The sequence below is a fragment of the Lotus japonicus genome, chromosome 6 (assembly GCF_012489685.1).
Source record: "Lotus japonicus ecotype B-129 chromosome 6, LjGifu_v1.2".
NCBI lineage: Eukaryota > Viridiplantae > Streptophyta > Magnoliopsida > Fabales > Fabaceae > Lotus > Lotus japonicus.
Window position 1 is genome coordinate 63,834,793 of NC_080046.1, and position 23,286 is coordinate 63,858,078.

The 23,286-nt window shown below is 36.4% G+C and overlaps 4 protein-coding genes across 5 annotated transcripts; 1 reads left to right on the forward strand and 3 right to left on the reverse strand.

Annotated features, from left to right (window-relative positions):
* Positions 1 to 503: 503 nt before the first annotated feature.
* On the forward strand, positions 504 to 4,652 carry LOC130726132 (plant cysteine oxidase 4-like). 2 transcript variants are annotated; one of them, XM_057577360.1, is made up of 6 exons: positions 504 to 749; positions 1,063 to 1,398; positions 1,568 to 1,731; positions 1,843 to 1,990; positions 4,019 to 4,264; positions 4,349 to 4,652. In XM_057577360.1, the coding sequence occupies exons 2-6, from the start codon at positions 1,299 to 1,301 to the stop codon at positions 4,468 to 4,470; spliced, it is 780 nt and encodes a 259-aa protein (XP_057433343.1). In that variant the 5' UTR covers positions 504 to 749; positions 1,063 to 1,298; the 3' UTR covers positions 4,471 to 4,652. The 2 variants fall into 2 exon arrangements, with proteins under 2 accessions (XP_057433343.1, XP_057433344.1); XM_057577361.1 differs by having other exon boundaries at positions 504 to 733.
* Positions 4,653 to 5,291: 639 nt separating this feature from the next.
* LOC130723272 (uncharacterized) lies at positions 5,292 to 9,433 on the reverse strand. The gene is made up of 6 exons (XM_057574256.1): positions 9,147 to 9,433; positions 8,902 to 8,983; positions 7,344 to 8,487; positions 6,260 to 7,231; positions 6,054 to 6,170; positions 5,292 to 5,616 (listed from the first exon to the last, which is right to left on the reverse strand). Exons 3-5 carry the CDS (start codon positions 8,382 to 8,384, stop codon positions 6,132 to 6,134), a joined length of 2,052 nt encoding a protein of 683 aa, XP_057430239.1. The 5' UTR covers positions 8,385 to 8,487; positions 8,902 to 8,983; positions 9,147 to 9,433; the 3' UTR covers positions 5,292 to 5,616; positions 6,054 to 6,131.
* A 2,230-nt stretch (positions 9,434 to 11,663) lies between these two features.
* On the reverse strand, positions 11,664 to 14,247 carry LOC130726121 (cysteine protease XCP1-like). Its single transcript, XM_057577351.1, has 5 exons — positions 13,718 to 14,247; positions 13,166 to 13,398; positions 12,882 to 13,019; positions 12,132 to 12,644; positions 11,664 to 12,014 (listed from the first exon to the last, which is right to left on the reverse strand). Exons 1-5 carry the CDS (start codon positions 14,205 to 14,207, stop codon positions 11,874 to 11,876), a joined length of 1,515 nt encoding a protein of 504 aa, XP_057433334.1. The 5' UTR covers positions 14,208 to 14,247; the 3' UTR covers positions 11,664 to 11,873.
* A 3,143-nt stretch (positions 14,248 to 17,390) lies between these two features.
* On the reverse strand, positions 17,391 to 18,223 carry LOC130726123 (abscisic acid receptor PYL12-like). The gene has a single exon (XM_057577353.1). It carries the CDS (start codon positions 18,184 to 18,186, stop codon positions 17,614 to 17,616), a length of 573 nt encoding a protein of 190 aa, XP_057433336.1. The 5' UTR covers positions 18,187 to 18,223; the 3' UTR covers positions 17,391 to 17,613.
* Between the last annotated feature and the right edge of the window lie 5,063 nt (positions 18,224 to 23,286).

The following is a 23,286-nucleotide window of genomic DNA, read 5'->3' on the forward strand; positions in this document are numbered from 1 at the left end:
GGCGACAATGGACGAGGCTACATATGACAGTAGAGTGGAAGGTTATCGTGTGTAATGTCCCCATTTTTAGTAATAATGGATGGTGTCAGACGATGGTGGTATGTGTAAGTACCTGTGGTGGCGACAGTAGAGCTTGCTCGTTATAACATCTCCATTTAATTATCATACTAATGATTGAATTGATGACAATTGGATTAAATGAGAGTTAAAAAATGAGATTTGATGTTAAAATAAACTTTGACGTGTGATTTCAATTGATCTTGTGTGTATATGGAAAACAATATGCAAATATACGTTCTCTTAATAGATTCAACATACGTTTTAAAAACCGACGCTAATGCTTACATGTTTAAGTACATTTTCAACTCACATTAACACACATTTGAACTCATTTGAGTCATTTCAATTCGAAGGAATAGAAAAACGAGATTGAATAAAATGACTATCACACCTAACTCAACCTTCTTTTAGATACATCTAACCCAACTCTATTACAAACTCACCTTACTTATTTCCATCCATGAGATATGGAAGAAATCAAGGGAAAAAGTTTGTCTCATTCATTCTCCCTTTACTCGCCCCTGATACTTGCTTTTCCTTTTCTATCCCTTTCTCATCTCACTTAAAAAAGCCATCCAAACAAAGCTATTCTTAATGCGACACCTGATTCTGTGCTAAGTGTCTTTTGTTGTCTGCTGCACTCCCTCTTCGTTCGATGTTGTCGAGAATCTGAGTGAGCTTCGTCTTCTGTATGATACTCATTCTAAACCTTCATTTCTTATCTCTATTTTTACTCAAACCTGCGATTCTGAATTGGGTTTTTCTATGCATGTTCATTCCTATGATTTCTTCATCCCTGTACTTCATTACATGTTTTTGCTTTCATATACTTTCTAATCTTAGGGTATCAACATTCATGGGAAAATGTTTCTTTCTTTGTTTTTAATTAAGGTTTTTCTTATTGGGATGTTTCTAAAACCAGAGAAGTTATAATGCAATTGAAGCTGATATGATTTGAACTGATTTTAATTTAATTTATGTTGTAAATTTTTTCTGGTCCAGGTGCTACTCTAGATGGGTGTTGACTGATGAGTTGAGTAGATCGTTTTATTATGCAAATGTTTTGTTGCGTACAAAGAAAGCTGTTCCTTTTGCTTTTTTGTCAATACAAAGTCAAGTGAATTTGGATCCTAGTTTACATCGAACTTTTCTTGGTTCCTGAAAAGAGAAAACCCATCTACTGCATATTCAGATTGATTAAGAAGCACTGGTTGGTAGTTCTTGGTAGTTGTACTACAATGCCATTTGTTCAGAAGTTATATGATACTTGCAAGACATCCATGTCTACTGATGGACCCATTTCTGAAGAAGCCCTGGAGAAAGTTCGAGCCGTGTTAGGTACAATTACTCTTGCACTTGATTATTGTTTTAGTTAAGTGTTTGAAATTGCCAGTGAATTGTATGATGTAGTGCTTGATTGATTTGAGATGCTTGTTAGTTGTTAGTCCATGTAATCAAGGATGACATCCTTGTGCTAACCCTTATATGAACTGCATTGCCATGTCAGATGAGTTGAAGCCTTCTCATGTGGGTCTAGAAAAGGAGGCTCAGTTGGCGCGGGGATGGAAAGGTTCTTTGAATGGCGCTAATGGCAAAAACGCGCGCAATGGGAGTTTTCCGTATCCACCCCCTATTAAGTACATTCATTTGCATGAATGTGACAAATTCTCTGTAAGCATTTTGATTTTCCCTGCAGTTTGTCTCGGTCTACTTGTTTACTCTATTTGGAGTCTTTGACCCGGAATTTCGGATTCACTTGTCTGGACTGTTTTTTTTGTGCAGATTGGAATCTTCTGTATGGCTCCTGGTTCGATTATTCCGCTTCACAATCATCCTGGAATGACTGTTTTGAGCAAGCTTCTTTATGGTTCACTACAAGTGAGATCATATGATTGGCTTGAGTTACCCAAGTCATATGATCCATCTCAAGGTGATTCTCTTTATTATACTTACACGTGCTTCAAACTTTTATGATGCAAACACAATTGTTCATGAATATTTTAAATTGGCGGTTTTTAGCACAAAATGTGGTTGATTTCATGAGAAATTATAGTAGTTTTTCTTTCCGTGATTTTGCCGAATGAAAACAAAAAAAGAAACAAAGGAGATGAGTAGGTTTTGTCATTTATCATTTGTTTGACTCGAGTTAATATAGGTAACCAAAATTGCTTTGCACACGTTTTTTATTTTAATCCGAAGCTGATTATATACCATTTTTCTGCCATATTTATATCCTCATTTTCTTGGCCAGTATTTAATGTCTTTTCTGCTTAAATCTTTTTAAACTTGAATTTTAGAAATTTGCTTGCTCATTTTGTGAAGATATTATATTGAACCATTGGTTAGCTGTAGTCTGGCTATGATTTAATAATTTTGATAAAAGCATTCTAAATCCTTTTAAACATCAAAAGAGAAGTATTTAATATTGCTTCTTTTTTTGGCTTCTCCCATATAAATTTATTTGACATTTAGTGGTGCTATAGATATTGTCATATGTGAAAAAGAAAGCAATTTAACATTATCCATAACCTACGGATATATGTTTGAATATCATTATAGTACTAGTAGAATAATCATTGTGCATTAGCTGTATAATTCGACTTAATTCACCGGTCCCTTTCCTATATTTCGAATCCTTAATTGCATATTGAGTTACCGTTTAGTGGAACTGTCAATAACTGTCTTTTGGAGTAAAACTTTCGAAAACTGTCTTTTGCATCTTTATAAGGGTGAGGTGATAGTAGTTTACCTTGAAATTGTCATTCACAGAGGATGAAAGTATCTTAAGTATTTCCCAGTAGTTGAACATGTCTCCACCAGATAAACTGTTGGAGACAGGTACAATCAATTGGCTTTTGTTCACTTGCTATTTAACTACCATTGTTCACCTTTTTTTACGCCAATCCACTCCCAATATTTGCATTAGAACTCCTACTGATTATCTGCTCTGTATTTTTCCTGAGTTTGGTATCTATTATGAGACAAGGTGTGCTATTATAAAAGTGGACTAATGTCAGTGTGAGACAGCATTTGTTTCCGTTATTTACATATTTTAATATTGAATTCGTTGATGGGATTGATTATAACTCTTCGGACCCTGCAAATTGAAAATCTTCCTATCTTGGGGAATATTTTCTAGAATTTTTAGAAACTATAATTTTCCTCCTACCTGCTGTTTTTTCTTCTGGGGATTCTTGAGACTGCTGAATGAAATTGGAGAGCTCCATGCTATCTGCAACGAGGTCCACATATTCAATATGGGATGGGGATGAAGACACTTTGATTCTCAATTTAGTCTCCGATCAAAAGTGGGGATAAGAATAAGAGTGTAGGCCCCAAGTGCCAAGATGGTTTTGGCACATGAATTTAGGCTTGGGTTGGGTATGTTACCGTCATAGGTTGATATAGAGCTCAGCCAGTCAGGTGCACTTGGATGATGAGAGACTTTGTCTTCACCCTTGGAGGCCCTATATTCCATTGGACATTGGTGCACGGTGTTTGTATTCACAAGATAATTTTATCTTGTGAACCTGCATCCATTAGTGGGTATTATTTTGGGTTTTTATTCCATGGTCCAGTAATGATGCATGTTTTTGCCATCTCGGTTTTATTTATGTTTTTCCAAATTGATGCTTACAATTTTAAGCTAGTATATGTTTGGTCTTCTGTTTCAACGCACCTACGCCCTGCAGGAAGCTATAAAATTCTAACTTTCATTTTAACAACTTGTGATGAGGTTCTGAATTGATTGAAACCAAATGAATTTGGTCCTCATCAACTTGTGTTTTACGTGATTTCTGTTGATACACGATTTTTCAGTTACTTTCCAAACATGCTAATTAGATGTTTAGTTTAGTTTGCTGCTGATCATTATCTGGTCTGATGTAATTTCTGCAATCTCAAGATAATCATTATGTAATTTCTGCTGATCATTCTGTTTCTCAATTCCCAATCTTAGTATTTGCTGAACAAGAAAATAAGATTCAAGATTCGGTTGCAGCAAGACCAGCAAAACTTGTCAGAGATTGTCAGATGAGTGCTCCCTGTAGCACAACAATTCTTTATCCAAACAGTGGTGGCAACATCCATTGCTTCAAAGCCTTGACCCCTTGTGCTCTCTTTGACATTCTTTCTCCTCCATACTCATCAGAAGACGGGCGGCACTGCTCCTATTTCCGGAGATCACCAAGAAAAGATCTTCCAGGTACTTCTCTCTTTCTCTTATTGTCCTCCTTCTCTTCCTCCTGCACTGATTTCTAAAGCATCGCATTCTCTTACATGTTAAAAGGTGTCGAGGTTGAACAGCTGAGCGGGGTAAAACCATCTGAAATGATCTGGTTAGAAGAGATTCAACCGCCTCAAAACTTGGTTCGGAGGGGGCAATACAAGGGCCCTGCTATTAGACGATGAAGGAGACAACTAATTTGTATTTAAATAACATTAGTCAGGCTTGACTAGAAACTAAATATGATCTTATTATTAATTACAGATGCTACATGTTGGGAATAATTGATCATCTGTTTTCTGTGGCTGTTAACTGTACATACTGTGAAGATAAATGATGGCATTGAATGTTAATTATGCCTTATGTATCCTTGTTCTAAATTAGCCTTTTTGGATTATAACTGTGACGCGATAGTCTTTGACGGTGTGAATACCTTCATTAGTCTTATGAGTTCTGATTTCCATAGTGCATGGTCCTGAAATATTTCAATGGATCATGCTAATTCGTCTATCAGCTAGTGGCCATAGTGGCCGGAAGTTGAAGGCGCTGAACTCAGTTCCAGAACTCTCTTGTAACTCAATCAGTTTTGTCTTAAATGGTTGAGTCAGAGACACATAGGGTTTGATTCGCTTATAAAAAAAACAGAGGGTTTGATTCAAACAAGTGAAGCTGTCATTCTTTTTCTTTGGTTGGCCTGAACGAAGAGGTAGGTAGAGGTAAAAGATTTTAAAATTAAAAATCAAGGATTCATTTGCTGTATCAAACTAGACCCTTTGAACCATAGTAGGAGCTAGCCTAGGAGTTAATTTTAGAGAGGAAGTAGTACTAGTATTCTCAAATTTTCCCTTCATTATTGACAAGATTGAAAATGAAGACAGAGGAGTTGAATGAAAATTGACTTCCATGTATGATGTGTGTTTTGATTTATTCTCTTTTTGCTTTGATTCGTTTTCACACACACATGGATCAGCAGCAAGTTATCGCTATTGCAGTCTTGGTCAAAATATGCCAAAAAATTATGTGAAATTGGAGACAACCAAATAAAGCATGAATTACAGTACTGCTTAGAAAAAACAGACTAAATGTTTAGAAGAGTTCTTTAATTGTATAAAAAGGAAACAATCAATAAAGCATGAATTACAGTAATCACTTATGTCAGGACACATAAAAATAGCTGACAAAGGATCGTTCCTCTGACCAAGTAGTAAGAAGAGGAATCAAAGGCACACAGTAGTACTAGCCAATAATCTTGAATGTATCAAAAAGCGTCCAAACTCCAAAGGAAGCTTTGCTTTTATTGATCACCAAAAATGATTCTGATTTATCTCTCTCTACAATAAAATTTAAGAAAATCAAAAGGTGTCAGAGCTTGAAGTCAATATAAGAAACACAAGCCAACAGAAAGGTAAAGCAATAACACTAACATGATGTTTAATAGGAGAAGGTAAAAAGAGGAAATGATATTCAAACTGTGTGTTCCCTTTGATTTTGGTCCAGAAAATGAAATGTACATCAGTTCATTACTTCTTCTTTTAAATTTGGCTGAATTAAGAATACACTGTAAAATTGATGTAAATATACCTGATTGATGCAAATTTAAAGATTGATATGATGAATTGATGTAAATAAAGTTTGAAGGACTACACTGATATAAATCCCATTTTCTGTCATGAGAAATATCAATTAACTCGTGTGAAAATGCAATCAACTATGCCAAATTTTTACTTATGCTATAATGCCAAAATTCCATAAGGTGAGGACTACATACCATAAGCATGATGAGAAGAATAAAAAGGACACAAAAGGCTTGGACCATAACATATAGTAAAGCCACTCAGCTCCATCTCTAAGATTTTGAATGCTGGAGTTTATGCATGGTTAGTTCCTGCAGAGAAAGTTGGAGTTAATTGTCATCTTGGTCATTACAAGAGTTGAGCTAGACAAAATTATGGCCAAAGGGATCAATAAGGTTACCTGAGAATAGCGTACATGATCATGATTCAACTTTGAAGTTTTCACTATTGTTTCCCACTTGATATTGCTGGATGTTGAATTTGAATCATGCCTTTCAGCACGAGATTCAGAACTTTTATTTGAACGCAGGAAAGAATTCTTGACAGAAACTGTAGGCAGGGCACGCCAAAGCCAGGACTCAGAAGGTGATTTTGGCAATGGCGGGGGAAGAGGAGATTCAGCACCACCTTTTCCTGAACCATTAGCTAACACAATTTGCTTGGTATTGGTCTTTGAATCTTCAGCTAATGCCCCTTGCACAAGTTTCAAGAATTCTAGTTCATGGTTAACATCTTGATCAGTAGTTAATCCTTTCTCTTTATCTTCTTTGACGATGAGATGTGACATGCTAGGCAAAGTTGAAGAATTGGCATCCATGGAACTTAACACTTTAGCATCCAAGGTGTTCTTTTCTTCCAGAGCTTGTACATGTTTTCTACCTTGAGAAGATTCTATGGTGGAACTACTTTCTTTCCCTCTTCTTTTGTCCAAGTCTGCAATCACAGTATCTATCCTCCTTTTGTTATCTACAGAACTTAAATTTGAAGATGATAATTTAACCGTGTTTGTGGTATCTATGTACAAAGTCTTTTCGATAGCGAGGTTCCCAGAATATGACATTCTTTTGGCTCCTCCTTGGGACAGCATCCCTTGATTACTTCCAAGTCCAGTGGTATGGAATCTCAGCATGCCAGATTTACTATTTTCAGTTTCTTTAGAATCACGTCCGCGAAAGGGAGATTGAGGTCTACTCCGGCAGGGTGATAGACCGGCAGCAGCAGCTCTTGACCGACGAAAGGGAGATAGCCTACCAGGCTGTAACTCACCTGAGTAAAACCTGTTTGACTCACTGCTCCATTTTCTCCTATCCTCCAGCATATCAGGTGATGCAGCTCCAGAGCCTGATTTGTTCTTGTGAATTGCATCCCAAGCCTGCAGGATAAAGATTCATAACTGTGAGTATATATGTTGGAGAATGATATCTGAGAATTCTGATTAACAAAAAGGACTGGATGGTGCAATAAAATAGTGCCATTGTTTGTACCTTCTTTACAGCTGGAATTGGACTAAAAGATCTAATATGAGAGCTTTTGTTAGGTTTTCCAACCTCATTGGTAGAGGACAAAGGAACCTGGTTCTTCATTTTCATCCCAGCCACAGGATTTAACAAGCATAATGAGTTCCTAATATGTAAATTAGGTAACATCCCACAACCTTTACTTGAGAAACTAACAGGGTTGTCATAATCATCATCGTCATCTTCACTTTCTTTCAATTCCTCTTGACAATGGCTAGTATATGGCACAATATCTGTGGAATATTGATTAGGCAAGGGCTTCTTCGCCTCGCGAACCAATTTGTTAACATCTCTAGGTTGTTGCTCTACTAGTACAGATTGCTTTTTGGAAGAATATTGAGGAGGTTGCAAGGTCATAGCCTTTGCAGCAGGCAAGAAGCGGTTCATCATGAAGTCTCGAGTTTGTTGATCTGTAGAAAAGTTTCCAAACTTCTTTGCATTTGCATCCAAAGTATCTAACCCGCTCACACCGCTTACACTACAGTTCATGGAGTATGATTCTGTAGGTGAAAGTGTTTGAAGAGCATCTGAATAAACATCCTCCTCTTCTTCCTCATTCACATCATTGAACCTTGTTCTTTCTACATTTCTCTCAGCTTTTCTTTCTCTGTCAGCATCTATATTGACCATGCTACTACTGAAAGACTTTGATTTATTTGAGGAGCTGAATTTATTTGCAACTTTACTTTCCTTTTCCAAAGGCTGTTTAGTAGAATTGATAGATTTTCCTGGGGGAAGCTTAGGTATTTGAGTAGTTGAAGGGTTCTTAGGAAGTTGAGGTTCAGATCCACCTTTGTTGCTCTTGCATCTTCCGGGTATGCGCTCCCAATTGAAAGGTACTGCAACAGGTTCAGTTACCTGATCCAATGACATGTCTGATTTGTTGCATGCAAGGGTATGGCGTTTCTCTAATATCTTCTTCCTTGCTTCAGTTAAGGATGGTGATGTAGCAGAAGAGCGTCTCACCGACATGAGAGGAGCATTGATATTCAATTTCCTCTCAGACATCTTGTTCCAAAATTGAACAACTTGTCTATGAAGTATGAAGCACCTCTTAATCAATCACAAGGGAAGGATTCAAGACAATTTCAGCACAAAGACCCAATATTACCTGCAAGCACAACCCAATCATGAAAAAAAGATGAAGAACTGATGATTTAATTAACAGCTTGAATTGCAAATTATCTGCTTCAATTCCACAGAAATTGAACTGAGAACTGAGAAGCACCACAGACACAACTACTAACTGAACATTCATGACATGGTACTGAAATACTGATCACTGAAATGACCCTTTCCCCTGCCACCAGGCAGAGAGAGAAAGAGAGAGTAAAGTGCAGCAATATACACAATCAACAATAGCACTATAGCAGATACACTAGTACTATATATAAATCTAATCAATGAATTGAATAGTGCAAGAGCAATGAGCACCTTCATCCGCATCACAATCTCAATTTAAGGACCCACTAGAGTAATAATACTACTAATGAAAGAGAATTGGTAAAGGAAGAAAAGATCAAACCTCTTGATTCTTCAATAACAGCTTGAAAACAATGAAGTTGGACTCACTGAAGCAGAAGAATGTGATCCAAGAGAAGGTTTTTCTTGCAGAGAAAAGTAAATGGGAAAGTGGTTTTAGTAATGAGTAGCTATGTAGAGTTAGAGTAAGCTTTTGTCAACAACATGGTGATGTGGAGCAGCTAAAATTGGACAAAGAAAAAAGCAGCAAGGACATGAAAATATGAAATAATGATAAAGGAGCAATACATGTGCAGAGGTGAGAGAGTCCCAATCCACAGTGTCATGAAAAAGATGAGAGCTTGCAAGGAATGGTTGGTTGCTAAATGATGCCGTGGAGTATGGGAGGAATGAGTAGGACTGAAGAAAAGCCAGAGAAAGATGAGGCAGATAGAGACACAACCTTCACTATTGCTTTTGTTTTGCCTATGTATTATTCTCAGTTTACAGACAGTGAATGAGTAAACTAGTACTATAGTGAATGTATCTCTGCATAGAATGTTTGGAAATGATGAGTTGATAAATTCCAAAATTGTTTTTACTTGTCATTGATGTGATTTGACATGAAATTTTCTATTCAATACACAGAAAAGAAATTCACCTTAATCTTATAGAGATATAGAAACAGAACAAAAATAAGTGAAAAATATGAGTCAACCATAAAAGCCGCCCCATTGAATAAGAAAGTGTGATGGTTCATGGTATGGTCACGGACTAATGGTGGAGATCATCGAAACAGTTAATTACTAGTAGTAACTATAAAGTAGGTAGTGGACCGAACACTATTTAATATTAAATATGGACAGCACCTTCATCCCTTACTCTGTGTCTTAAAGTCCATGCTGCATTTAATCATCATGTCATTTTCAATCATTTTACATTCGGACAAGCAAAATTATTAGTACAATCCCAAGACTACTTATCCCCAAAAGAATACACCAATGCCAAGTTGCATAGAATGATATTCACCTCGATCGGTATACACAAAATACACAGAACCCAGTAGTTCATCACATAACAACATATGCGTTTAGCGGGTTTGGACCGCCATAAAATGTGAAGAGTAAAAAGCATTGATTTCAAGAGTTTTCAGAAAGGAGTAGCGTAAGGTCTTGTTGCCAAATATGCTAAATTATTGTGTGGATTATTTGTCAGTGACCAATGGAGGTTTTGTAAGGTCGAAAGTAAGAATGTCAGGCTTACACGTGTCTTAGGCATGTAAGGGGTGTAGTTGCTCGGATATCTTCAAGGTCATTAACAAGGATGAGTAATGTACTTAGAGGTTAATGTGTGTGTTCCCCGTGTGATCAAATATGACTAGACGAGTGTGATTCACCATTCCTACATTGAGGGTTTTTATCTGATTTAGCATCTTGGAACCTTCTTAATTATACAATTCAATATCACTTAGACTTTACACATGAGTAGTTTTGATCATAAACTACTTACTCTTTCATACTTACACAAGCGTTTATGTTATAAAACTTAAATAAACACTTTCCAATGAGACCTAAAGCACGCTCACCGAATGAAATTATTTCATTTCATACATCCATGTTGACTTCTTGTTACGTATAAAAGTTGAATGTAATATTCTTATCCTCAAACTCCATGGACAAACGCATGTGATCTGCATTATGCATGATTTTCAACTTAAAAAACGTGGAGGTGGAGGGAAAAAAGAATTCTCTGTTCACATCATTTACTCAGAAGAATAATGTTCTTAATCCACTAGCATAGATAAAACACAAGTCATAAGAATACTACAAAACATTTGAAAAAGAAAAAGAATGGTTAATTTATCCCTTAGATTGCGGGAAGCACCACTAATTAGAAAATGGCGTTATTATGTCCCCACGAAGATGGAACTTTATGATTGTTGTTGTCTGCCATTCGAGCGAGTTTTATGACTATGCTTTAAGCTATATTTTTTTTTAAGGTTACTTTAAGGCATATTTAATTAATCTATTTTTTTTTGACAAAAAATTGTTATTAAGAACTATACTATATTATAAAAAAGCAGCATGCTATTATATTGTGTTTACGCCTTTACGGATTGAGCATTGATTGAGGAAATCAAATCTAGCTCTCTTTTTCTATGTTTGTCAAAAGTTGAAGTAGACCATCGTATTGAGTATAAATATATATTCATTATCTTTGTAAACTTTTGACAAGAAGAAAGTGAGATTCTCCGCTAACCCTATTTTTAGGACAATAGATTACATATAGGGCGTATTTTTAATTATATTTCTTGTCCTAAAAAATATTATTTCTTGTTCAATTACTGCATGATTGTGGCATGATTACATATCAATAATATGCTCATGTTTACATGTATTTTTTTTTGTCAAAGATTGGGGACAAATTTCATTCGTTGCAAATGTATTGGACCAGTTACGAACTAATTATTTCAACAACCTAACTAAATTGTTACACTGGCCTATTTATGCAGGCCCAAACTCACAACTAACTCTAAAGGTAATGGGCTCAGGCCCATTTTCTCATAATTCATTATATCTATCATAATGAATTCCATTTTCTGGATCAAGGTGATCATTAAGCAGAAAAGTTTTGATTAATTAAAGTAAAAGTTATAGCAAAGGGAACATGAATGGATTTCGCAGTTGCAACTTCCCACTTACTAAGGGCAAAATCAAGTTAAATATTCGGTTGAGTTGAGGTATTTTGTTTTTGTTAAAACTACAAGTATCATCCACTGTTAACCATTGAGTCAATTCGTTTAGTCGGATATGACAAGCGGCAAAGTTTAATAATTTTTGGGTCCTCTTATAAAAAGAGGCCAGTCTTATAAAAAGAGGAGAAATTTCCCATCAAAGAAAAAAGAAAAAAGCAGGAGATAGATAATCCACGGTACAAAATACAGAGAAAATTCAGGCAGCACAAGGGATGCTGCTACAAACAGATAGTAAAAATGATAGAAATATCATCAAGGAGTGACAATAACAATCTTCAGATTCAACGCCTTGCAGCAAATGGATTCCTCCTTATCTGAAGTGGATAATGTGTCTTTTTCGTTTGCTCAAATTTGGTCCATGGAAACTTGTGCCTCCCCATTTTTCTCTTCTTAGTAGCTACTCCCACGGAATCTCCATAGTTCTGCATAGCACAAATTCACTAGAATATTAACAACAAAGAAGAGAGTCTTTTGAATTCAGAATGTTAATAATTGGAAGAAGCTAGAACATAGCTATGATTATATGATATATTTCTTACTTGGAGACACAGTCCCTCTTCAACATCACAAATGGGGTAATCACTGGGGCAGCAATACTCTGTTCCAGTGCAGCACACAGCATTCTCATATTCACAGCAACCATAATCATAGCAGAAGCCATACACTTCATTGAGACAACAACATGTCTCATCAGCTGGACAATAGGAGAACCCTCCACAATCACTTGGTGAAGGAGAAGGAGGCGGCGGCGGAGGTGGTGGAGGTGGTGGTGGTGGCGGTGGTGATGATGGTGGTGAAGGAGGAGTGCTGCTTGGAGATGGTGCAGTACTGGACTGTTTGGTTGGATAAGAAGCCATGGCATTGATTGCACACACTCCATATTCTAAATCAGTGTTCCTTCTGATATAAATGTACCCTTCCATTCCCCAGCTTGTTCCCCATGAATTCTTAACTATCCAGTAATCTTCATCACCCTCTGACCCATACCCCACAATCAAAACTGCATGATCAATATCATCTGGATTGCTTGAACAATCTCCATCATAGATGCCCTGTTCAAGAAATGTCTTGTCTTTTAAAGAACACTCAATTTCTGTTTTAATTACTTGTGCAATAGTGTATGTTAAACTAAGGATTAAAGTTATGTGGTATGTGAATGTAAATTTTGTTTACACATATATCAAACTGCTCCTAAAATGTGGTACTATGTGGCCTAGTATGATTGAATGTTACAAGATGTGCATGACAATTAAACCCTTAAAATTAACATAATAGGAAATAACACTTACACCAGTGTACAGCTGAAAATCCCATGAGGAACCATCTATACCAACACTTATGGGTTGCTTCACAGTGGCACACAACAAAGCACTATCTGTTTGTGCCACATCTGTGTACCCATCAATGGTAACAATTTTGGTTTCCTCCTAATTCAACATAAAAAAAATTCAATCAATTAGTAACAAAGAATTACATGATCACCATATCTATTGTTCAGAGTTCAGACACATATAAAAAAGGATGGGAAGGAATAAAACAGGTCTTATACTAAATAGAGTAAGAAAAAAAAGACCTTGGTGACATTGCAGGTACCATCTGTACCAGTGTATGGGTAATTAGCTTCTGTGTCAATCCCACCATTGTTTATAACCCATTCAAAAGCATAATCCATATAGCCTCCTTCACATCCATCATTAGTAGTATCGCAATCCACAAGCTCTTGTTCCGAAAGGCTTATAAGGTCCCCCGTGACTATTTCATTTATTCCTTCTATGGCTCCAGTGGAAGAAAATGACCAGCAACTACCTAATAAATTGATTAAAAGAAACTTTTATAATATTGAAATGGATGTACAAAAGAAGAAAAAGGGAAATTAGATTATTAGAGTGATTAGTCTGCACATAATGTTCTTAGTAAATGGTTAGACATTCAATTTTAACCTAAAATCTTAACACAGATGCTTTGTCAGTTCACTTACATTATCTTCATTTAACACATTTCTAACCAATTTAAAAATTTATAACTCAAACTTGCATTTCAATAGGTTAATCATAAATTCGCGTACAACAATATAAATCATTTTGGAAATATGCTTTAGAAATCTGCATAAACTAAAGAAGCTTACCACAATCTCCTTGGTCCTTGACACCAGTAACAGCTCCTTTCTTCCTCCAATCTAAAGAGGAAGGTGCATCTTCACATGAATCATCCTTAAGATGCAAGCCACTGCTAGTGAGACTATTCCTCTTGTTAAAAGGCATCTTCACCTTTGAAATAAACTTATTCTTGAACTCTTCATTGCTCAAATCAGCAAACCGGTTCAATCCAAGAACGTGCCCGTGGGGAGAATTTCGCATCGCATTCTTCTCTACAATGTGTTTCAAGTTCCTCTTGAAATTCTCCAACCTCAATGCTGCTTCTTCAGGGTGTGTGTAGAACTTTTGGTGCTCCTCCTTCCAACTTTGGAACAGCTCAACTAGTCTCTCCTCTGAAGGTAACTTGTTATGTTCAAAGGCTAATATGGAGTACTCACTTGGGATGCCAAGACATAGAAATGCCGTTGAACACCAGAAGAGGAAAAGAAGAAGCAATTGAATTTTTAGTGTGGAAGCCATTTTCTCTACTGGTTATGAATGATGCTTGATCTACCACCATCTTTGAATTGTATATAAAGGGAACAAGTGGATACATCATACATGATCAAGATATAGCTACCAGTCAGCTCAAGAAGACTGAACTTTGATCTTTTACACTTGTATAGACTGAAACAACATTGGAAAAAATCAAGTGGCATTATAATAAAGGATCAATTTGGTAGTTATTATGAATGAACTCCATCATTGTTAATTTAGTACAACCAACTTTTACTCTGCTTCTGCTAGTCTGGTTAGTTAGGATGGTTGAGTTGAGTGTATGAGTATAGAAGAATGAGGAATGAAAATCTAACAGTCAACGTTGTACTTGTTCAGTTGTTCTTAAACTTGTATGGCCTTGGACTGTTTGTTGGAATGGTTGCTGACCAGATCAGGTTGAAATAGTTTAATTAATTTTTCTTTGTTGTTTTACTCTCCTGTCCAATATCAGCTAGAAACACTCAGCATGTATCAATTATACTACACTTTTGTTGTTTTTATGTGTTCATGATTATATAAGCGCGGTCACACCATGAAAAACTTATCATTGTTAATAATCATATTTGTGACATTCAATCGGTACTTAGGTTAGTTAGGTAAAGGCTTCATTATCCTTATAGTTGTGTTTCCTTGATATATTTAAGCCTAATTTTTATTATAATTAGCCATATTATACTATAAAATTATGAAAACTGTAAGGCTTAATTGCACATTTGCTCCCTCATCTTTCACCGTTGTGCGAAGTTCCTCCCTCATGTTTAAAATGAGCAGATTCCCTCCCTCATGCATTAATTTGTGAAAATATACTCCTTCCGTTAGTTAGCCGTCTAAAAGCTAACGGAGGTTGCTAGTTTCACCATCTATTTACTATCTGCACCACTTACACAATTTTTGGAGAAAAAAAAAATTAATAAAAATCTATCATCTTCATCTCTTCCCTCATGATCTTCATCTTCTTCATGGTATACAAAAAAATACCCAGAAAAAAACCCAGCAATAAATCACGTTATTCATCATCCCCACAAATAAACTTTTCTCCTTTCATTCACCACAGATGCAAGCTTCACAATCTCATCACCATCTATTTGGTAAAACCACCCAAAACAACAATAGAGGGGAAAAGCTGGAAGCTCGCACGGTGGGCAAGGCTTGTTTTGCAGTGATATGCTGCCTTTCTCTCTCATATACCCAATATCTTCATTCATTCTTCCCTCCCAAGTTTTGATTCTTTCACCAAACACCAAAACCCTAGATTCTCTATGTTCAATCCATCAATTCTGAGTTCTTCACCCATATAAGATACTCAAAATTCTACCTTTTTTCTGCTTTTCCATCACACCCGCAACCTCAATTCTAACCTTTTGATTTCTTCAATTGATTCTGGTGTTTCCCCTTTATTTAAATCCCCATTTCTTCACGTGGGTCTCCGTCAAAATGCAACCTTCTCATCAAATATCATTTTTTTCCCAAATGGGTTGAAATTTCTAGCATCTAAGTCATGGGTTCAAAACAAAGGGTGAAAATGCACCAACCACAGGAATGGCGAACAACAAGCACTGGAGCTAGAATTGACGCACGAAAACGAGGATGAGCAGCGGTCCTGGACCTGGTAGCAACGACAGGAACAGATTGGGTGGCGGTGTCGGGGACAGAGTGTGGGAATAGCCACACCAAACCCGGAATTCGCGAGAGAGAAGGGGCAGTGTGGTGGCGGCGCGATCGGAAAAGAGCATGGTGGTGGCACAATTTGTGGAGGAGGAAGAAGGGAGTGGTGGTGTGCGATTGGGTGAAGATGAAAACGAGATCAGGAAGGACAAGGATGGTTCAGTGGTGAAGCCATGGGTGTGGAAGGAGAGCGGCGGCTGCTAAGTTATTTTGGAAGGGAAGAAGAGAGAATAAATTAAAAAAATTGTTTTTCTAATTTAGTGTAGGTGGTGCAGTTAGTAAAAAGGGGGCGAAAATAGCAACTGTCGTTAGCAATTGGATGGAAAGCTAACGGCAATACAAAATTTTCACAATTTGAAACATGAGGGAGGGAATCCGCTCATTTTAAAAATGGGGGAGAGACTTCGCACAATGATAAAAGATAAGGGAGCAAATGTGCAATTAAGCCAAACTGTAATTAATGGCAAAAATACCTTTCAAAAAAAATTCTTTAGCAAAAAATAACGAGGTCCGAAAAATAATGAGTCCTGGAGAAAAGGTTTTGGTCCCCTTTTTCCTTGGGCCGACCCAAAATAAAGTTTTATCCAATTGAATTAGAAAACAATGATAAATTTGGGGAAAATTTAGCTTAGCTAATAAGGTACAACATACCCAAAATAGCCAAGTCCCAAGACGTACAAAATCATACTCGAATCGCATATTCATTCTTTTTTCAATTTTTTTATATGTGCCGTTAACAGTGCCTACGCACCTGCTCTTTCTTTACACACACTTTTATGGGATGTGTACCATACAAAATAAAATATCAAATAATTCAAAAATGCTAAGGAATCACAGCCATGAAATGCCTGCCTGATACAGTTAATCATTGAAGGGAGGAATGCACAAATAATCTTCCAGATAAGCTATAGTATGATAACTTCACCTGTTTTTACCTGCATTATGGGTTTTAAACCCCTTTTGGATGAGAAGAGTTACATACATACGAGTTGCATTAGAAATCCACAATGTTCAATTAAGATCGGTCTGCTCATATATTTATCAATTCGCTTGGTAGATATTATTAGCTTATGATTTGAGCCGTCTAATTTTCATCGAACTATTCAGATACTATATGTCAAAAACTGCATAAATTTAGAAATTGTTTGACGGCAGAGAAACCGAATTTGACAATTGTGCAAGTTATGTCCATTTTGAATGCCGTCTGCAATTTGGTATATGATCACATGTACAACCGAATAACAGAATATCGCATCCATTCAAGATGCAAAAGGGGCTAAAATTGCTAATAAAGTGCTGCCGTATGTTGACAAGTTTCATCAGTACTACATTACAGTTTTGAGTTTATCTTATCTTATCATAATTAAAGCCTCCAAGGTTAATTGCTAATCAGAATCAAGATATATATACACATTTTATTTGTATATTAGATTCTAAATTATCCAAAGAGAATATGAAATAAACATAATTAAACTAAATTGAGACAAACAATTGCACATCTAGAAAAAGAAAGTCACATGATTTGTTCTTAATTGTAACTAGTAGTAGTACATCATCCTACTTCCAATAATGGTAAGTTCCTTTGAGATAACAACTATGTCATTGTCCTCCCAAACAAACTATGTATGTGTTTTCTTATTCCAGATGATCCAAATTCCTACAAATCTCAATCTACTTAGGATAATTAAACCCTAAAATCCACCTCTAATTAGCAAGAAGAAGGTCAAGTAGCCTTATTGTTAAAACCCATATCTTGAGTGATCTTAGCCAAGGACCTCAAATTGCAACCAATAATGGTATTAGCAAAAGAACAAGTATCCTCACCGCTACTTCCTTCAGGAATATCCACCACATAAGACTCAATCGCCACCGTCTTCCCTCCATAAACCTCCTCCTCCTCATGCAGAGTAATGGTGGAGCTATAATTCAAAAGCCTGTGATCCCCTCCAATGATGCTAAACTTGAGAACATGTTTATCATCATCAAGCTTGTCCAGCCTCTCCACACTGACTCCAGCCGGGAGCCCGGAGGTTACCGTAACCTCACGCACGCTCCCGGTGCTGCTGCCATCACCGGCTAGCAGGGAGCAGTGCTTCACAAACCTCTTATAGCCCTGCGGTTTCTCGAAGCGTCTGATGAGGGACCAGACCACAGGCAACGGTGCATCTATGGGTTGAACAAGGCTAGAGCCGCATTGGTTTGATGAGAGGTGAGTGGTGTGGTAGTTAGTAAGCATGGCTCGAGTTCTTGGGGTTTCTGAATATTGCTTAGTGCTCTGTCTGCAAAGCATGTACATATATATAGACCTGCTGATGATGCTGCTGCTTGGAATGGAGTAGCTGGTGAATTTGGACTTTCCTCCCTTGTTTGGTTCCTCAAAAGTAGAGAAGAGAGGGACTAAAATTGTGGGTCCCACGTCCTATTTTCAATCTTTGCAGAGAAAGCCAACCACTTCAGTTTTTTATTTTTTTTTCACTTGTTAACAACTTTGTGGCGGTGCCACACCCTCACTACCTCCAAAAAAAAGCTTATGTATATATATAAAAATGTCTTGTCAACTTTTAAAAGTAATATTTTCTCTCACTTCCACTTCATTATTTCTCACCCCTCTCTCCTTTATCTCTACCCTACCAAACAACCTCTAAATCTACTCTATTTCTCACCTATTTCTCTCTACTCAACTTCTCTCTTCTCTATCTCTCTCTACTCTACCAAACAAATCGTGCATTTATATAGTTTTATGTGAGTGAGTAGGTGAGTAAAGTTTGTGGTCTTTAGGTGACTAAAGATTAAATGTTTGGTTGGAGGGAAGGGAAAGGAAAGGGAAGGAAAATACGGAAATCGAGGAGTGAACTTGGACTAAGGTTACTCCTCGATTTCCGTATTTTCCTTCCTTTTCCTTTTCCCTCACTCCAACCAAACAAAGTAAGAATCATGTGCTTTTATTCATCATCAAGTTAAGTTCCAGGCTTGCATCTTCGTTTTGCGGTATCGTCGGTTTGGCTGCTTTTGCTTTACTGCTTTTGACGTGAGAAATAAGATATTATAGATTTTGGTCATACTTATCCTTCTTCCCCCTGTCAGTTAGGAATGCAACATGATCAATATAGACTCCTTCCTCTCACTTGTCAGTCACATAGTTAATGCTTATTATCTTACTTTATAGCAGAACCAAAAATTGTGGTGTGGTAGTTCACCTCATTCCTTAATTATTAGGTTTGGATTTTGATCATCGCCCATGAGAATGAAGCACGGTTCGTGATCTACCGGTTACCGAATAGTGCAAGCACTTACAACAACTCGATTAGTCACTATTGCAAGTTAGTAGTCAGTCGTTTACTGTTTAGTACAAACACTTACAGTAAGAGGATTAGTCACTACAATCAGTTAGAAGTCAACCGTTTAGTATGTTAGTGCAAGCACTTACAGTGAGAAAAGTAAAATTAGTCAATACCATCGGTTAGTGATTAGTCATTGTTATCCGTTACAAGTCAATCAATCATTTACCATTTAGAGCAAACATTTAGTCATTGTATTTTACAGTGGATACTTGCTCTAAACTACAAAAAAATCTATAACAGAGACCATTACTACATAGTAACTATTCAAAATAAGAGTAATATCTATTTCATAATAACTAGGATAAATTCTCATTTCTTCTGTTATAAGTTAGAAAAAAAAAATATGAATAATGTGAAAAAAAATATTATTTACCAAAATGGGGTTAAAAAAATCTTATTTACCAAACTGGTGTGTTTTTGGAGAAAAGGCCACGGATAATGGGCCCGAGAAGCAAACCGTGGCCTAAAGTTGGGAAACGCCACGGTTTCGTAAACTGTGGCCTTAATACATGTTCTTGCCACGGTTGTAGAAGCGTAGCCTATACCTTCTTCATATTGCACCTTCTCCAAAAAATTCGTATAAATTATTTTCACTTATGAGAAATGAATTTTTATATCTTTGTAAATTTCATATGACTTTAATATATTTAAATAAATATCTCATATTTAAATAAAGAGCCCATATTTAAATTTCATGAGTTTATTATATTTTAAACATTTAAGTAAATAAAAAGCCCATATTTATTTTTGTTCTTTAAAATAAATATCTATAAAAAACATAAATAAAAATAATACACTAATATGAAATTATAAAAACATATAAAAATTTATTTCTTATAAGTGAAAATTGTTTATGCAAAATATTTGGAGAAAGTGAAATTTATTGAATGTGAAGAAGGTATAGGCTACGCCTACTAAACCGTGGCTAAAACCCGAGTTTAGGCCACAGTTTGTATAACCGTGGCGTTTACCGACTTTGGGCCACGGTTGTTTCTGGGGCCCTGTTTCCGTGGCTTTTACTCCCAAAACACACCAGTTTGGTAAATAAAATTTTTTTAACCCTTTTTTTGGTAAATAATATTTTTTTTCACATTATTCATATTTTTTTTCTATAAGTTAAGGTAAAAGCAGGATTTTAAACCAACTAAATATAGTCAGAGAAAACAAAGATTATAAGGTCATTTGTCTTGTTGCTTACACGGAGAGAACACACACTAGCCATGAGAATGAACAAATGTAACCGACTAACAGAAAGTTCCCAGACCAAGACACTTGATGACACAAGGTGATGCAAGAATTAAGGTAATCTAAGTTCAATTCTGTGGGAGGAAACTTTATGGCACAAAAAAGGCGGAAAAATTTATTATGATCATCTAAAAACTTGTGTAAAGTTACACCAAACCATTTTGACCCACTATAACAGGTTTAAAAAAAAAATCCAAAAATCATATTTTCTTAATCAAACATTTATCCTTAATTTGTACCAAAAAAAAAACACTTATCCTTAATCTTATCATCTTCATCACTCATCTTCTTCACATCATTTTCTTCAACCCATATTTCAGAACCTCACCCCAGACCTGAAACTCAACCCCAAATCCTTTCCATCTTCCTCCCCTGCTCGTCACACAGGTTCACGCAAATGACATCATCATCTTCAACCAATACATTAAATCAACCAAATTTCTTTTTCCATGTACATCACGCACAGCACAGGTCTTGAAACAAAATAAAATTGTTGCTTTCTTTTTCGGTTTTCAACAGATAAAAACAATGAAAACTCACTTTTTTATTTTTTGTTTTAAGACCTCAGAGCAGCAATATTGAAGAAGGAAACAAAAATGAATTTTCAGATCTGGGTATGGTGATGGTGGTGCACCGCCGGCCACCACTCCTCTCCTTCGTTCAAAATCACGGACCTCCATCACCACCCTCAACCAATTCCAGAGCTGTTTCTTCGAACTCTACCGCACTACACTTCAACCTAGCAAGATCGAACCAGATCTGGGAATTCTTCATCAAGATCTGTTTTTTTTTTCCCTTCTGTGATGGAGGTTACTTGAACTGAGGGTGGAAAAGCTGCGAGCTTTGCGTCGTGTGGTGGTGGGGGCGTGGCGCAGTGCGGTTGAAGGCGTGGTGGTGCATTTGACTAATTGTCAAATCTCTCCTTCTTGGTATGCTAAATACCCAGATGCTCAAATAGCAAATGTTTCATTCATGATGAATGATTCTTATATTTTTTTGCCTATTTTATTTTTTTTTCCGGGTATGGCAGGGTTTCAGATCTGGGGGTGGGGGTCGATTTTCGGTGGGAGTGGTTGTGGGGTTGCGACAGAGATAAAGGGGGTGGGTTATATGGGTTTGTGGGTGAGTGCAAGGAGGAGGATAATCATTGGGTTTCTGATGGGGTGGAGAAGATGATGGGTTGAGGAAGGAGGAGGATAATTTATTCACTAATTAACCTTTTTTTGAAAGATATTCACTAATTAATCTAATCCTTCATTAACTAATTTACTAATATATAGTATGTTTTATGATTTTCTTTTAAAAACCTATTAAACCTGCTACTGCAGATCAAAATAGCATGGTGTAACCTTACACAAGTTTTTAGATGACCATAATAAACTCCTCCCAAAAAGGCGGCACACATTGATTTGATATCATATAACAAGAGCATTGTGTTGTGAAGTAACCAGAGTCATTCCAAGAGAGACCCTTGTTTAGGCTGAAACCATGTGCCATAAATAGGAATATACGTGTTTAAATAATAAAAAGGGGCTTAAAATAGATTTCCATAAATAAATAAAATAGCTGGACTACCATCTGTGATTTGATCATCAGTCACCAGTAAGTAATGGAATGGTACTGAAAACATCGAGTAGATGACATCATGTGAGTGCCAAACACGAGAGAAAACTCCAAAGCATCTAAAATATTCATGACTTCAATGACCACACTAGTTTATGTACATATAACTGAGATAAGACAAATAGTGTCGACTAAGAAGAAAAAGGCCATGAGTTTCATAACATGACAGGATAGCAGTGGGTCAATGCATGTTGAGACATTCGCACCAACTTATTTTTCAATCACATTTTTCATCAACTTACTCTTCTGCTGTTATTTCATTATTAATCATATCTTTCATTTTTCTCTTTTATATACCTATTTCTATGTGTATTTTGGGTGTGAATAAATTTTATCACAAGCCTATGACAGCTAAAAAAAATTTGGTCAATGACAGCATGATTGGGAATTAAGCTTCTTCCTCAGGCAAGTTTACCCAAGAGGACATCAGTTTCTCCTTGCTTAAGGCCTATTGCGGTGGGATGCAGCAAATACAAACAAGGGCTGAGTCTGCCAAATCAGGGGGAGAGCAAATAAAATCACTAATTTGACAGTTTGACAAGTTTTTAAGTGGTGCTTAAGAAGAAGAAAACCAAAATTTTCAAATTGAAAGAGGAAAGAAGGGGGAAATACTGAGGATAAGATGAACAATGTCAAAATAAACATGTTAATTTGTTATCCACTGTTTGTTTGTTACATGGTTATCCACTGTGTAAAAAGTCATCTCAGTAACCACAAGTTGTACATAGAACTACTCTCATTTGAGCCAAAATCCTGATATCTGAGTTTAATGTTCAGAGCCCTGAAACTTTTTACATCTCAAGTCTCAACTTCATTGATCAACATCAGATAAAGTGTAAAGTATTACAGACCATGTTTGGATAATGAGGCTGCTCCAACAAAAAATAACCAAGGAAGGAACCATACAAAATAACCATGAAGAGAACATTAAGGATATTATGTTCTTTTATAATCACAATAATACCATCCTTCATCACCTAATGTATATCTGAGATTTGTGCAGATACCTTCCTCAAATTTTCAGAATTTAGAATCCTCAGTTTCTTAAGTAAGAAGAAAGAGAAAAAGATGTACTTATATATCTGTTTGCTAAGGTTTCCTTTTGCAACCAATAAGGTTTGGAACGTGGTAAGCGAGCTGCACTTCTAGGAGAAGTGGAGAACCAAAGTTACCCAGGAGAAGTCATT

Excerpts from the sequence above, each read along its gene's own strand:
- LOC130723272 (XM_057574256.1), bottom strand. The coding sequence starts at position 8,384 with ATGTCTGAGAGGAAATTGAATATCAATGCTCCTCTCATGTCGGTGAGA. Across the intron at positions 7,232-7,343 it reads CAATTCCAGCTGTAAAGAAG|GCTTGGGATGCAATTCACAA; the intron begins GTACAAACAATG and ends TTTATCCTGCAG. Across the intron at positions 6,171-6,259 it reads ATCATGTACGCTATTCTCAG|GAACTAACCATGCATAAACT; the intron begins GTAACCTTATTG and ends CTTTCTCTGCAG.
- LOC130726123 (XM_057577353.1), bottom strand. The coding sequence starts at position 18,186 with ATGTACATGCTTTGCAGACAGAGCACTAAGCAATATTCAGAAACCCCA.
- LOC130726121 (XM_057577351.1), bottom strand. The coding sequence starts at position 14,207 with ATGGCTTCCACACTAAAAATTCAATTGCTTCTTCTTTTCCTCTTCTGG. Across the intron at positions 13,399-13,717 it reads CAAGGACCAAGGAGATTGTG|GTAGTTGCTGGTCATTTTCT; the intron begins GTAAGCTTCTTT and ends TCAATTTATTAG. Across the intron at positions 12,645-12,881 it reads ATTTTCAGCTGTACACTGGT|GGCATCTATGATGGAGATTG; the intron begins GTAAGTGTTATT and ends TTTCTTGAACAG.
- LOC130726132 (XM_057577360.1), top strand. The coding sequence starts at position 1,299 with ATGCCATTTGTTCAGAAGTTATATGATACTTGCAAGACATCCATGTCT. Across the intron at positions 1,732-1,842 it reads ATGAATGTGACAAATTCTCT|ATTGGAATCTTCTGTATGGC; the intron begins GTAAGCATTTTG and ends TTTTTTGTGCAG. Across the intron at positions 1,991-4,018 it reads GTCATATGATCCATCTCAAG|TATTTGCTGAACAAGAAAAT; the intron begins GTGATTCTCTTT and ends TCCCAATCTTAG.